We start from the raw sequence: 16,272 nt of genomic DNA on the forward strand, positions 1-16,272 counted from the left end.
TTGAAAAGACGGTGTGAAGGATGTTGGAAAAATGTGACTAGAATATGACAAATATTCAGTGTTTCTTGTCAAGATCATAATGAAATATTCAGATTTTTGGCCAAAAACTTAACAATTGGCTTCAGGAGCAAAGAGAAAAGTTAAGAGTGGCTCTTAAACCGTTGTGTGGCCGACGTGAGAGTTTGTGCATCATGTCGGTCGTTGTGGGTTTGTTGCATGTTATTTAAAATACGCTGACGGTGTACTACTGTATGGCGAAACCTCCTGGGAGCCTATTAGGAAGACAAATGGTGGCAGCTCAGTTTCTCAATGTTGCTGCTTACAGGTAAAACGTGCGCAAGTAAAGTGACATCAGGTTAATTCTTCGCTGCCTCAGCAAAATCCCGATTAAGCCGAGGAGGAAGACCCCCACCACCCCCACCATCAGGAAGTCGCAGGTGTGCTGATGATGATGATGATCCCATAAACAAAACACTTCACAAACGTTCTTTCTTTTGTCTTCCTTTTTTTCCAGGGGAGCCTTTTCAGTGGTGCGCAGATGTGTGAAGCTGTGCACGGGACAGGAGTACGCCGCCAAAATAATCAACACCAAAAAGTTATCTGCAAGAGGTAAGCACAGCGTCGTTGCAGCCGAGGAGCACCCGCTGGTTCGCTCAAACAAAAACAATATAGTTGTATTTCTCCTCCGTGAAGTAATAGAGACGACTAAAAAAAGACGATGTGCAACGAAAAGAAAGATTAATTTAGTGTCTCCGTCCCAGTGGTCGCCTCCACACCTACAGTGCAGACAGTTATATAAGTAATATCTTCCAGCAGCAGCTACGCTCTCATGGAGCTGCGTAGGACAGCGGTTTATAGGCCGTGGGCTTCTCCCAATCCCAGGTTCACCAGGTTTCTGCCTTTTTTCTTTCTTTTTTTTTACACCGGCCCCTCCGAGTCGTACTGATCGTCATAACCGACCAACTCAGTGTTTTTGATTCTGCCTCATGCATCAAGGTTCCCAGTTCAAATGTGCTCTCTCCGTATCCAGGGACACATGGGTGACTTTGATATCTGGAAACAGGAGACCGATGTGAGTTAGTGGAGCAACACAGCAGCTACAAGGTCGTTGTGATACCTGAGTTACAGCGAAAGAATTCACTATAACAATATAATCACAATGCTATTAATGAAATTCATCCATAAGTTTGTTTTTTTTGTGTATTTTGGGAAATGAGTTACTCTGAAAAAGGGCTGCAACTAACGATTATTTTCATTATCGATTAATCTGTTGATTATTTAAACGATTAATCGATTAATTGTTTGGTCAATAAAATGTTAAAATGTTGAAAAATGTCAATCAGTGTTTCCCAAACCACAAGATGACGTCCTCAAATGTCTTGTTTTGTCCATAAACCAAAGAGATGTTCAGTTTATTGTCCTAAAGGAACCAGAAATATTCACATTTAAGAAGCTGAAATCAGAGAATTTGGACTTTTTTTCTTAAAAAACTACTCAAACCGATTATTCGATTATCAAAATAGTTAATGATTAATTTAATAATCGATTATTGTTTGATTAATCGATTAATTGTTGCAGCTCTACACTGAAATCCCAGTGTAAGGAGGTGGGGAGAGACATCTGCCATCACCTTATTGTGCAATTAACACAACACGTCAATATTTGACTTTTTTAAAAATATCATAGTTATCATCAGTACCTGTGTGTTGTGACAGCCTGTATTATGCTGTGACGTCAGTGGTGTTTCATGAACATCTGGAGCTGAAACAGGAAAATAATCTGATAACAACAGTTTTGACAATGAAGATTGTGCGTCTCTGTTAAAGTGCACAGGTGCGTTTGTGTGTGGACAGTTGATAACTATGATAACTAAGTTCCCAGAGTCAAATCTGACGCCTTCAAAGTGCTATAAGTGTTCTCTAACACTGCAGAGACGACGTATAAAAGGGAAATTGAGAAAATAATCTCTATATTTCATTTGGAGGAGTTGTTTTTTCATAAATCGTCCTTTTCGAAATCATTTTAATAAAGTCAGTATTAAAATGAAATGTTTAATTTCACACGCTGCTCAGGCTCTGCAGCAAAGGTTAATCTCTTTCTCTTGGCGTTCTGCCATTAAATCATCATTTAACAGAGAGAAGAATATGAAAAAGCACAGAGGCTCTTTGCTTTAAGTTCTTTAGTATCGACTGCTTGAAGCGGCCGAGCTCCTTCCACTGTTACGCTTGTTGTTCAGTTCAGTCCAAATGTGATATGATATTCAACCATGTAATAAAGAAATCTAATCATGGTTTTTAATGTTATTTTACTAGAGAATAAAAAGGATCTTTTTAAGCATCTTAATTAGTGTCACAAGCTCGGCAGCCGGTAACAGTTTAGGCCAAAGCCCAGGCTAAATGCCACGAGGACCGATCCGGCACCAGAGCGTTCGCTGTGGCTCTTCACGCCACCACTTGCCCCGTGTAAATCTCCTGTTGCCCCCAAAGCCTCGTAACTGGAGACCCACTGCCGAGGCCCTGCCAGGTGGCTCCGCACTGACACTCCACTGTTACCCTGCTGTCACACACACACACACACACACATAAACACACACACGCGCACGCTTCTTGTGTGTGAAAATGTTGAGTGTGGTGGAACAGGCATTTTAACAGGCATTAGCAGAGGGCATCAACCCAGAACGTCTGGTCTTATCTGTTTGTCTCTCATGAGCGTTAGTCTCAATTAGAGGCACATGGTTTGTCTGCACGACCCACCTGTTTGTGTGTGTGTGTGTGTGTGTGTCTGTGTGTGTGGGGAACATTGTGTAGGTGTGGTAAAACGTTAACAATGATGTGATGTGCAGGTTACAGGTTGTGTAGACAGTTGGAAACCGTGTTGTGTTCATAAATAAATGAGATGATGATGATGTTGTAATTAATGCACTCTTGGCCTCAGACAAAAATGGATCCTGCTGCTGCCGTCACTGTTATTTCAGCAATGTTTGTGCAGTATTTTTTTTGTATGTGTGTGTCTGTAATTTTCAGCTTTTGTACTGGGCCCTGACCAAAAGTGTGACACCGAGCTTCACTTCACATTGTTCCCCTTTCAATTGAAAACTAACAATTGTGGAACATGTTCAGCTTTGCCACGTTTTGTTTACAGCCAGGTTGCACAAGATTAAAGGTCGTTGTAGTCGACTGGGTGGTTGTTAGTTTGACAGCTAGAGATGATCAAAGTCGCGATCACGATCGTCATAATAACATATAAAATGCAACAAGGCTTTGTGCAGCGGCAGACCAATATCGCAGTAGAAGGTCAAATATGTATGTGCGTAAAAATGTAAAATATAAAACAGTTTTACATGATAATGAATAAATACAGAACAAGTTAACTGCAGAATCATTAAAGCCAAGTCGACAACCAAATCACAGGAGCTGCAGTTTCTTTTGATGAAGGTAAAATGTGTCACAACATATCAGCTTTGTGGCGCTAAACAGGCCTGCAAATCATAATTTGCAGATGATAGTACAAAATTAAATCTAATAAATAACCAACAAATTATTTTGTAGCCCTAGTTTTAGTAGTAACAGCAACATTGTCGTCACGTAAGACTGAGACGGAGAGCGGTAGATGCTAGGTGGCTAACATCAGGCTAATGACACGTTGACGAATGTTTGACTGCAGAGTTTGCAGTTGTCTTTAACCTTCATGAAATCATCCCATACTTTGGATTTTCTCTCCAACATGCAAGTGTGTGTGAGGGACGGTGCGTGGCACAGTGGTTAAGGCGGCCGCCCCATGTAGAGGCTACAGTCCTCAACGCAGGCGTCCCCGGTTCGAATCCCGCGTCGGGCGGACCTTTCCTGCGTGTCATTCCCCCTCTCTTTGCCTCCCCCCTTTCCTGTCTCTCTCACTATGTGCTGTCAAATAAAGGCAAAAATGCCCCCAATTTTTTTTTTTTAAAACGCAACACAAGTGTGTGCGCGATTACTCTCAAAACACTGACCTGTGTTTACAGGTTAGCAGGTAACGTGTCCCTTAAGAGTTACCGTAAAACAGGAATCGTTACTGAAGTCCTGCGTGTGACGTGTGTGTTAGGAAAAAGTAAGGAAGTTGTAGCTGCTGTTTAATGTGTAATATTATATTATATTATATCATATTTGTTAAACCTAAATTGTTATTTGAAGGCTGCGTCCCCTTTTTGATTGGCAGCAGTTATGTCACTCTCGTCGTGTTTCGACTCTATGTCAGTGCAGGGAGCATCTTTTAATGAGATTAAACCCATCCTAGATTATCCTGCTGCTAATAGCAGGAGGTTAACAGTTAATCCCAGTGAGTGGCTTAATGAGACCCAAAGCAACACACAGATGCACATACACACACATGGACACACACATACAGACAGACACACAAACATAGAATAAATAATTCATCCATAGGCTGTGCTATCGTTGGACCTATACATTTCACTCCAGCTGCTTTATCAGAGAGTGCAGCAGCTGCTCGCAGCTCTTCGCCATATTTCCAAGGCACGGCGTAATCTCCTGCCTCAACATTTGATAGGACGACTGATCTGAGCTGACTTGGTGCTGCGCTCTTTACTAATGGATGAACCATGTTCTCTGAAACAGCAGCGCTGCCGCACACTACTACTTCTCCACCAGGTCCTATTTATAGCTCCATGACCTATCTGACATGGGTTTCGCTACAGCCAGGTTTTATGGCGGCCGTGATGACTCGCTGCTCCACTTTGGAGCGTGGGATCTTGGGTTGAGGTTTGCTTTTTTGTTGTTGTTGTTGTTGTAATATCTCTCTCTGTTGGCGAGCAGCGGGTGAGGTCGGCGAGCTCAGAGCCGCGGTCGCAGCAGTTTAAGAGGAGCCGTTTGTTGGGCACCGGCAGATGGAGATGGTAGCCGAGAGCAGGGAGGGGTCATGTGAGAGAAGGCACCCCAGGCACTTGGCAGCTGAGGGCCATGCGCCTGTACGCCTACATGCCTTTAGCACGGGACTCTCATCTGACTCTCTCTCTCTTTTCTCTCTGACACACACACACAGAGACAAACACACACACACAAATTCAGACAGCAGCACCGGAGCTGAGGCTGTCGACTGGACAGTGAATCTATCACGGTCTTGTTTAAAAACTTGGAGCTGTGATGATTCACCGAGCCATAAAAGCCATAAAATACACATAGACTCATCAGTTTGTGAAGAAACGTAGATGTAGAGGAAGATCTCTCTCTTCTAATAACGTCACATCCCAACGTGCAGCTGGCTCTTTCTTCCTCTCTCCTCTGTGTAACATCTTCCCACCTCAGCCCATCGCCTTCAGCGGTTTAATGCCAATCCAGCACATGTCAACAGGAAATGTAGGGCAGGTCTGTTGGGCAAGGCCTCCAGCCAATCACAGAGCTTGTTTACTGGCAATGATCTCTGGACAGCGGATGCCAGAGGTTGCTCTATGGCCTTGTAATTTATCATGATAGAGAGCAGTTGTGCTTGTGTGTGTGTGTGTGTGTGTGTGTGTGTGTGTTTGTGTAGATACAGGTGTGTGTGTGTGTCTTTGAGATCCACCTGCAATGCAGTAGCAATGATCTGACCTGGTTTTGGACACACAGCTTTGTGTCAAAGTCAAATAACCAGGACAGATGTAGTCGCCTCGGTCCAGTGAGCTGACGACTACAGTATGAAGCCTTGTTATGAAATTAAATCACTAAAGCTGTAATTATTATTATTAGCTTCTTATGTTTTATTAATCCACTTAAAAAAAAAAACTGCTTCTGTATGTTTAGATTTGCAGTAGTATTTCACTTTTACATGATGATTTCATGTTCACGTTGCAGTCTAATTGAAAGCTTATGGATTGTTTTTGTTGCTTATTCTGAATGTATATAATCAATAACATATCTACTGACCCCCCCCCCCCCAATACAATCACTGTAAAACCTCCAGGAAACAGCAGGACTGTCTCCTGACCTCCCCGACCACGGTGCTCACTCCAGAGCTGAGAGTCGCACTAAAATCTTGGGATGAGTCAAATGTCCTGAACAATGGTTTGGCTATATCTGGACGTCTTTTTACATCTCCTCCTCTCTCGGGACGTCCGTCCTCACTGGTGATGATTAACCCAAATTTATTCCTCTCCTCTCCTCTGCTCTGCTCTGCTGCTCTGACACACAGTGTAAACTCCCAGAGACTTTGCTGAATGCTGTCCTTGGGTTATCTCACTCACAGCGAACGCTCGGTGCCTTCATGTTCTTCTTCTTCCTCTCCTCCACCTATCTCCTCCTGCTTGTCCTCTTTTCTCCACTTCCTCTCTCGTTCCTTCTCACTCTCTCAGGACCAGTCCTCATCCTCCTTCCTCCCCCTCTCCCCCGCCCCTCTCCTCTCATCTCTTATTTACCCTGCTGCATCAGAGAGACGCTGGGTTTTAGTATGCGACTGACCGGCTGTTTAACTGACTGACTGACTAAATGAATATTTGACTGGCTCTGGAGCAGCCTGCATCACCACGGCGACACGGGCACAGTTGCTGACTAATTACTGTAAACAACACACCAAGGAGGTTTTGTATTGTGTGGTATCAAAAAGAAAAAGACAATATATGTTTTAACATTAAGAGATTTACACATTCTGAAAGTCTGACACATGTATGATAATCTGCTGTCACCAGTGCAGTTTCATTTTTCATATTAAGTTCAAGATTTTTCTACCAGAAGATGTTGTAAAAACTGTGTGTGTAGGTTTTAAATGCTTCACAGGCCTTAAGCCGTTGATTCCTGTCTCCTTGGAGAGGGTTATATAACCACTGAACTTTTTTTCTTATCACACACAGTGGTGGTGATGTGTTCACTGGCTGGATTGTGCCACTAAAAGATCAACAGCCTCCAGGGCCGAGAAGTGAAGCAACACTGAGCTGCAGTTCTCTAAACGACCACTAGAGTTGATCTGCATAGACTCAAGTGTTAAAATGTGCATTTTTCTTCAACTTTTATTCAGGCTTGAAGGCTTGTTGGCAGAAAATATAGAGTCAATTAAAACTCATAATGAATGAATCAATGAATCAATGAATGAATCAATCAATCAATCAATCAATCAATGAATCAATCAATCAACCCCTTTAAACATGTCATATTGCTTCTATCACATGGGTTTAAGGGGTTGACATCTATCTATCTATCTATCTATCTATCTATCTATCTATCTATCTATCTATCTATCTATCTATCTATCTATCTATCTATCTATCTATCTATCTATCTATCTATCTATCTATCTATCTATCTATCTATCTATCTATCTATCTATCTATCTATCTATCTATCTATCTATCTATCTATCTATCCATCTATCCATTGATCAATGTATATGACCATCCTTTGGTCCATCCATCTATGAATCCATCCATCCATTTGACATCCATCCATCCATCCATCCATCCATCCATCCATCTATTCGTTCAACCATCCATCCATCCATCCATCCATCCATCCATCCATCCATCCATCCATCCATCTATTCGTTCAACCATCCATTCATCCAACCATCCATTCATGCATTCAATTATCCATCTATCCATCCAACCATCCATTCATTCTTTCATCCATCCATCCAACCATTCATTCATGCATCCGACCATCCATCCGTCCGTCCATCCATCCATCCATCCATCCATCCATCCATCTTGCTGACTTGTTGATGATCTGACGCTCTGCATTCAGATCTTCAGCTGTGGAGCCTCAAATAAAACCTTGATACCAGAGACCATCTTTGAAAAGAGAACGACACCCCCCACCCCTCCACCCCTCCCACTCTGACCCCTCACCCCCTCCCCAACCAGTGTAAACGCCCCATATGACTGCTCTGTCATCAGCAGGTCATCTGTCTCCCCCGGTGTTGGCTGCAGGTTTATCTGCCATCGATCCAGGCGGCCTGCTAAAGCTGGGATAAAGGACGTGAATAGCGACGTTTCTTGTTACAGAGGAGGCCGTATATCTCATCTTCAGGCAAATCCAGCTGTAAATCCCCAAGACAAGTACTCGGTGACCCATACTGGTTTCCAATCCCAAAGGATCTTAAGATGAGGCGAGACCCAGGCAGGGAGGGAATCTAAATCGTACATACATTATTATTTGTGGTTTCGCCATGGAGGTAGAAAGAAATTAAAGTGTGAAGCTTGTCAGTTTTCATTCTTCTAGCAATATATACATATATATATATTACCACTTGAGCTTTTTAGTCGCTGTCCTAGAAAGACGTGTAGATGACAAAGGCTCTGTCTGGCCATCTGCTGCGCTAAGCTAAGAGGAACCATAGCTCTTAACTCTGAGCCAATTCTGTACTTGTAGAGTAATGTCAGCAGATGCCACTGACAGAATGAAATGTGATGCTTGTGCTTATGACATGTTTTCCACCATTTGACATTGTCGTCTGATGTGTAACATATATCTGGGGAGGGTTTGGCCTCCGAGTGGGACAGTTGGGACATTTTCGGTCGGGGTGAGTCCGGCCTACGTGTGTCAGTGTATCAGTGTGTGTCACTGTGTGTGTGAGGATGGCATCACTAAAGAGAGGAAAGTTAAAAAGATACCTGATCCCCAACAACGATTCATCGATGTGTCTATTTTATCTCAGGAAGAGCAGCTGAGATGTCGTTCCGTCCAACAAACCAACCTCCGAAACCAAAATGAACAGCAGCAGCAGCAGAAACACACTATATGCGCTTTGTGTTTATTCGTCGCTCCTGCCTTCTTTCCTCCCTCCTTCCTTCCTTCCTCCCTCCTTTTCTGTCCCCTCTTCAACACTCCCCCAATCCTTTCTCCGCCTCGCTCCTCTCATCTTCTAAGACTATAATCACTGGGCTTACACTTCACTGTCACTCCTCGATGCCAGTGTGAGTGTGCTTCTACGCGCGTGTATGTGTATACAGTGTGTTTTCGTGCGCTTTTAAGCCCGTGCAACTTGTACAGGGGTGTGGGTGAACACATGCGTTTCACACATGTTTATGCACACACACACACACATGCAGGGTGGTCGCCCCCCTGGTGTGTGTGTGTGTGTGTTTTTGTATGTGGGCTGAGATTGCTGCTGCATATTTGATAACCAGTGAATCCAGGTTGACTTGCATCTTTAAGCCGTTATATAAGCGTATATGAACAATACAAGCGTGCATCATTTACATACACACTCCTGAGGTAATGCTTCATAAGAACTGCACACATTATCATCATCATTTATAAAGCATTCTTCCTACATTGATACTAATAAGTGAGTAATCTGGGTTAATAAACTCAACACCTATGAGCACACTCACTTACCATTAGTACATGTCTAAATCATTGTGTGTATAAGTTTTATTTTGTTGATCACTTTATAAATTGATATCTCCTAAATAATTAGTTTGTGATGGTGAATCCATCTTATATAAAGTGTGAAAATACAATAATCCAACAGTTTATTCATCAAGGGTTTAACATTTATCATGTGTTTTATAGTACATGCTAATTAGTATAAATGTAGGGACATTTTAAATTATGAATTCAATATTTGATTTTGGGTTCAACTCTGTACTCTGACTCTAATAATACCACTTGACATAAAAACATTATTTCTAATGTCAGATATATTTCCTGTTAAACAGATATTGGAGATGAGTGTGACAAAGATATCAGCAACAGGATGTTGTTGTTTTTTTCTTCTTAAGAGCTTTAAACGTTATCAGATGTTAATTTTGCAGAGGATCTTAACTTCTTAAACACGTATAGCCTATGTGTCAGTTTCCAGGCAGGATGTCTAATGACATTTTCAATTAGTTTCATTCATAGTTTTCTTTTTTATTATTTTATTTTTCTTGAGCTTTACTTTTTGTTGTTTCTATTTTGGAGCTGTGTGTGTGTGAATGTGAATTTGTGCGTAAATGACAAACGTGCATGCGAACAAAAAAAAAAAATTCATATTTGCAAATGAGGCAGAAAGTGCTTTCAGTCTGATTTGGTGACTAACACCGTGTCCACACATTGAACCGTCTATAACGGAGGCGATCGGCTGATGACGTATCAATCGATCCGACTACTACAGGCGTCCTCGGGGCTCGTGTTTCACTCACCGCACACACGCACACACACACACACACACACACACACACACACACACACACACACACACACACACGTTCATCAACGTGGCCCTGAAGTTTATTTTCCTGAATCAAACTGGGTCTGTTATGATTTCTGTGAGAAACACCGACTATTGGTTATTGTTATATTATTGATTTCTGCCCCTGCATTGATAACATCCAAACTCCGCTCTAATACAGAATTAACTGTTTCACCTTTAATCTGATAATCTGCATCAATAATCCTTTCAAAAACCCCACAATGCCTTTCAGCTTCTTCACACCCACTGGATGGATCTACATACATACTGAACTATGAGTGGATTTTTTTTTTTTTTTAATCAAACGTGGTAAAAATGACATTTTCACATTTAGCTCAATGGTCCGAAGTGGGTCGTTTCTACATTATTAGGTCATAATGAAATGTCGTATCGGGAATAACTCCTCATTATCTCTCTCTCTCTCTCTCTCTGTCGCCCTTCAGATCACCAGAAGCTGGAGCGAGAGGCTCGGATTTGCCGCCTGTTGAAACACCCCAACATCGGTGAGGACGTGGTTTTTTTTTTGCCCCTCTTCTTCACCTCCTCCAGTCTCAGTTTCTCTCTCACACACACTCACACAGTTTAGTTTTGACTTTGCGTTCCCACTGCTTTTTATTATTATTTTTTATAAAGTGCAATCAGTTTGTTGTTATATTTAAAATGTAACGTGATTATCATGGAAATGCAGATGGTTCAATATACAGATTTGATTCAATGTGCATCTGTTTCTCTTGATGAAGCAGAGCCCTTTCTTTTTTTTAATCTTTTTTTTTTTTTGCACTAGATATACTCTCACTATCCTCAGTTATTATGACTCCCTGTGGTTTCTACCCCACGCACTCTTTCACTGCCTCTTTATCTCTCCTTTTGTGTGTGTTTTTTCATCCTCCTAGTTAAAATGCAGCAGTGTTATTCAGAAATGGTTGGAGACGAGGATGGGTGCGTTTTAAAACCACCATCCAGCGGTTGATTCTGTTTCCATCGACGCTGAGCTGAGCCGGTGGAGCTGATGATAACACTTATTAAAATATTAATATAATAAGATGATAATAGTTGATCTCTCAATCTGTTTGTCTGTCTCCTCCAGTTCGCCTTCATGACAGTATATCAGAGGAGGGCTTCCACTACCTCCTGTTTGACCTGTAAGTCCTACTTTCGTTCCCTTTGTTTCCTTTCCTTTCCTTTCCTTTCCTTTCCTTTCCTTTCCTTTCCTTTCCTTTCCTTTCCTTTCCTTTCCTTTCCTTTCCTTTCCTCTCTTCTCTTCTCTTCTCTTCTCTTCTCTTCTCTTCTCTTCTCTTCTCTTCTCTTCTCTTCTCTTCTCTTCTCTTCTCTTCTCTTCTCTTCTCTTCTCTTCTCTTCTCTTCTCTTCTCTTCTCTTCTCTTCTCTTCTCCTCTCCTTTCCTTCCTTTTCCTCTCCTCTCCTTTCCTTTGCTCTCCTCTCCTCTCCTTTCCTTCCTTTTCCTCTCTTATAATTTCCTTTCCTTTCTTTTCCTCTCCTCTCCTCTCCTTTCCTTTCCTTTGCTCTCCTCTCCCTTCCTTCCTTTTCCTCTCTTCTCCTATCCTTTCTTCTCCTCTCCTCTCCTCTCCTCTCCTCTCCTCTCCTCTCTCACCTACACCTCCATTCCCCACCCTTCCCTTCATATATAGTTACATAACTCTCTCCTATATTTGCAACCCCCCCCCCCCCACCTTACCCACCCACGCCCTCCACATCTATCTCTCGGCAATTCCCTCTAGTTTCCATGGTAACGATGTGGTGGGAAGGGGTAGGAAGAGGAGGGGAGAGAAATGGGGGGTGGGAGGTGGGGAGGGGGGGGGGGGATGCCAAAGGAAACAAGAAAGGGAGAAGGAATCCTTGCTTTGTAGCTTTGTAGCCTTTACTCCCCCACCCCAACTCACCCCCACCTCCTCCTCCATCTTATACAAACATGTTTTAATAAGCGTGTGTGTGTGTGTGTGTGTGTCTCTTTGTGTGTGTGTGCAGGGTGACCGGAGGTGAACTGTTCGAGGACATCGTAGCCAGAGAGTATTACAGCGAGGCCGACGCCAGGTAGGAGCGCAGCCTTCACCCCTCCTCGTCCTTATATGGTCTGTGTCTCCTGTTGTCCTCCTCTCTGTCTGTTGTCTTTCTTGTTGTTGTTGTTGTTGTTGTTGTTTCTTCTTCCTCTTCTTTTTCTCTGCCTCTCTTCTCTAGTCTCTGCTTTTCCTCTTCTCACTTTCCTCTTTTCTCTCTGTTTCCTCTCCTGTTTCTGTTGCTGTATCCTCCTCCTCTTTCCTTCAGTCACAGCTCCTCTTCTCCACTTCTTCTCCTTCTCTGTCCTTTACCTCCTCCTCCTCCTCCTTCTCGTTCACATCAATGCCACAACACTTCACCTCCCACACTGACAAAGGAGTTGTCTTCATGTCCGACCCAAGGTTTGACCAATAAAAAAAACAATCAGCTGTTCAGGGTTTTTTTTTTATTTGTCCATTTTCAGGCAGAAAAAAAACAGTTTAACCTTCAGTGAGTCGCTGACGTTGCAGCAAGAAAACCATGAAATCCGAGTCACATTGTGTTACTGTCACTGTCGACTCGAAAGTGCAGGTTTCAAACTTTCTGTCACTTTTAGTTTAATGCTCATAGATGAAGTGTGAGCATATTTTGCATGCATGCATTTTTTATTGTCACATGTGATGATACAGCTGGTCAAAATAATAATAATAATAAAAAAAGTTGGCCATGTAGGTGATGATGTGCTAAAAACAAATGAACAAACAAACAAGGGCATGTGAACTTTTAAAAAAAAACATTTATAAAAATTAAAATTGAGATATAAAATAAAACAATAATGCATAAAAATAGATGAATGATAAGAGCTATAGCTTAGTAAAACATTTAGTGGTCGTATGGTGAGTTCAAGGTCAACATTATAACACACAACATACAACATACAAACAGTGATACATTTTCACAGTTGCACATATGTGTTGTTTATAAAAACAGTAATTAGATGATGATGTAACATTTGCCCCAATAATTAATGAAATCGGCATCATTACATCATCAGAGCAGAGTTTGCTCCTAATATATTGGTCAAACCTCAGGTGTGTGTCATTAGCTTCTTTCTTTCTTTCTTTCTTTCTTTCTTTCTTTCTTTCTTTCTTTCTTTCTTTCTTTCTTTCTTTCTTTCTTTCTTTCTTTCTTTCTTTCTTTCTTTCTTTCTCTTAATTTCCACTCAACCCTCTCCTCCTCTACTTTCATATTTTTCACCTCCTCCCCCCTTTCCCATCACCACAGCCTCCTCCTCCTCCCATGTTGTTTTACATCTCACTCCCACAACTCGTGCTGACTCATCGACACTTACACACACACACACATACATGCAGTTCTCTTTTGCCGAAAAGGAAATGGATGTTTGAGGGGGTTGGATAGACAATAGACTGAGAGAGAGAGAGAGAGAGAGACTTGAAAAAAAAAGCAACATGTCAGTTGTGATGTGGGCGTTCGTCCATTCAGCTGCAGCATTAACACTGGAGCTGAATAGCTGCTTTTGTAGAGACTCACAGTCAACATGTGTCTTTAGCCCTGGTCTCTGTTCTGAAGCTGCTTGACTTGTTGAACAGCAGGTAATTTGAGAAAAGTGTTTTTATTTTGTCCAACTGGCTTTAGTCGAGTTGAAAGCTGTTATTATTTTAGCCTCTTGAGCTTTTCTTTTTTTCTCTATGTTGAAAAAAATCAACATCTTTTTGATACCTTCAACTAGAAACTGATCCAAGACCAGGTTTGTGAAACACTCCTCTGAGGTTTTGGTCCATATTGACATGATTTATCATCACGTAGTAGGTCAAAGCTCGAAGGCCGTTTGACTCCATTGTCATGTTCAAGAAACCAGTTTGAGATGATTGTAGCTTTGGGACTCGCTGCTACCCGAAGTGTCCATTAGAAGATGAGAGGCCGTGGTGTTTAAATGAGGCACAATGGGCCTGAAGTGACACCACTACACCAGCACCACCTGCCTGAACCGTTCATAAAAGGCAAATCTAATGCATCAATTATGAAATTCTGGGCTGATACCAATTTGGCGGATGGCCAATGCTGTTTTTTTCTCAGTTTTGTATTTCTCTTTTGTGTAAAGGAAACTAAGAAATCTTCTTTACTCCCACACAATCGACATTTTCTGCTCACTTGAGTTCAACAAATTAAATGTGCACATGCCTTCTTGCATCTCGACAGAGTCACGACCCCTCCCCAGTCCCCACAAAAAAAAAAGAAAAAGAAAAAGTCAGCACAATATACCACTTACCAGATATGCATCAGCTACTGCCATCGGTGAATGTCATCAGTATTTTCAGTCAACATCGACCAATATTGATGTTCTGCCGATGCATTGGTCCATCATTGATATCTTCTCTTTTCAGACCATCCTCTATAAACCTAGAGATGGTCGTTGGTCGTGCATGAAAATCCCAGTGGATCATCAGTTTCTGAAACACTCAGACCAGCTGATGTTTAGTTTGAACTTCAGCAGATTGTCTCAGACACATCTATATATCGAACTGCTGCTGCCATGCGATTGGCCTATTGGATTTTTGCATTAACAAACAGTTGAGTAGGTGTCACCATTCAGTGTTTGTAATCCATGAATAGGTTCATACTCAGTTTAACAACTGAGCCACTTGTTAGCTTCAGGTTTATGTTAACTGTGCACATTAAAAAGTGTAAAATATTTCAGTGCTTCAGTACAATAATCACCAATCAGAATGAATCTACCCAATTAGCTCATAGATTGTGGTGGATCATATATTATTATTGATAAAGCTAAATATTGAGGGACATTTGGTCAGTTGGTACGACACAGCTGTCACTCACAGTGAAAAGGTCACATCTTGTAATCGGTTCTCTTTTAATACAAACACTGCAAATCCTGGCTCCTTGAAAATATGACAAAAGAAGCTTGAAAAGTAAAAGTACATTCTCTATTTTTTTTAAAACATATTTGCAGGGAGCAACTTGCACAAATGCTTCGTTGTTATTTAAAGTGCATCCGCTGCTCTCTGCTCCCTCACTGGGGTTTTTTGTTGCCCTTTTTAAGTGCTGAATTTATCCAAGTTTGTGTAAATGCCAGTTGTGCTCAAATAATTGTTGCATCTATCATAAACAATACAAATCAATGCAGGTACGATCACAGGCTGCAATGAGACCCTCCTGGAACAAAGCCTCAGCTGAATGCAGCTCTTTCAAGTTGAGTTTTGAGTTATGTTTATAATATATAAATAAATAATCTGCATTAAATGTCAAAATGTGTGTTTACACCGTCTGAGGCAGTCAGACAAAGATATGTGTCATACAGGAATCTGACTTCCTGTCACTAGATTCAAAACTTAAGCTGTTTAGGAAATAAACAGGCAGCACACACACCATCTACCCAGATACTGTGTGTGTGCTGCCCTGTGAAAGGAAAGAGTGAGTGTGCGTGTGTTTGTGTGTGTGTGTTGTCGTCATTGTAACTGATACGTAGTCAACAAACCAGTGCAGCTCTGTTGTGCAGTTTAGTTGTGAACACTCCACTCGCAATGTGAAGCATCTTTAAGAGAATAAAAGTAGCATTTTATTCATTTTTATTAATATTAAAGCTCTGTCATTAAGCTTAAAGAGTCAAGGAGTTTTGTTTCTCTTAAAAACTGCAAGAGATTTTTTTAAACCCTGTTACTCTGGTGGAAAAACCTCCAGCTGTGTGCGGATTAGTCACTTAATTTGTTGGCGACGGTTTCTGTCGTTGCCCAAAGTCAATTTCCTAGTTATTGAAATAAAGGTTAAGGCTTTTAAATTTGTTAATGGTGTAGGTGATTTGCCCCAATGCATTAAACAGCACAGTCGTGTTCTTCATGTCTGATGCTGAAGAGCTTTAACAAACACTCAAGTGATGCAAAAATGTAAAAGTTTAATCAGCTCGATGCAGTTTATCCAGACTGTGACTGGATTTGTTGTCTGTTTGGTAAATGCAGGGTTTACTGTATGTCTCTTATTTGAGAACAGAACTCATCCACATGCCTGTAGAGGTTTGTTTCAAGTTTGTTTGTTTTTTAACACAGAGAAAATGTCAAGTTTTTATTGGTCTGATTGTTCAGCTGGAGCAGGAAGGTGAAGGAGGAAGAAGG

The 16,272-nt window shown here is 41.6% G+C and overlaps 2 protein-coding genes across 51 annotated transcripts in view; one reads left to right on the top strand and one right to left on the bottom strand.

Annotated features, from left to right (window-relative positions):
• Positions 1 to 16,272, bottom strand: part of LOC146981176 (nuclear factor 7, brain-like) — a 454,853-nt gene that overhangs the window by 347,399 nt on the left and 91,182 nt on the right. The window lies entirely within an intron of this gene.
• camk2b1 (calcium/calmodulin-dependent protein kinase (CaM kinase) II beta 1) overlaps positions 1 to 16,272 on the top strand; it is a 93,446-nt gene that overhangs the window by 6,525 nt on the left and 70,649 nt on the right. For all 50 annotated transcript variants that reach the window (XM_085786201.1, XM_085786166.1, XM_085786171.1 and 47 more), the window contains exons 2-5: positions 515 to 609; positions 10,578 to 10,637; positions 11,222 to 11,276; positions 12,119 to 12,184. Coding sequence is in view for 49 of the 50 variants with exons in the window: in XM_085786166.1 (XP_085642292.1) it covers positions 515 to 609; positions 10,578 to 10,637; positions 11,222 to 11,276; positions 12,119 to 12,184 (276 nt within the window). In the remaining variant the exon portion in view is untranslated. The remainder of the gene's footprint in view (positions 1 to 514; positions 610 to 10,577; positions 10,638 to 11,221; positions 11,277 to 12,118; positions 12,185 to 16,272) is intronic.

Source organism: Trachurus japonicus, chromosome 9, assembly GCF_045865225.1.
Source record: "Trachurus japonicus isolate A0001 chromosome 9, Traja_1.0".
Lineage (NCBI taxonomy): Eukaryota > Metazoa > Chordata > Actinopteri > Carangiformes > Carangidae > Trachurus > Trachurus japonicus.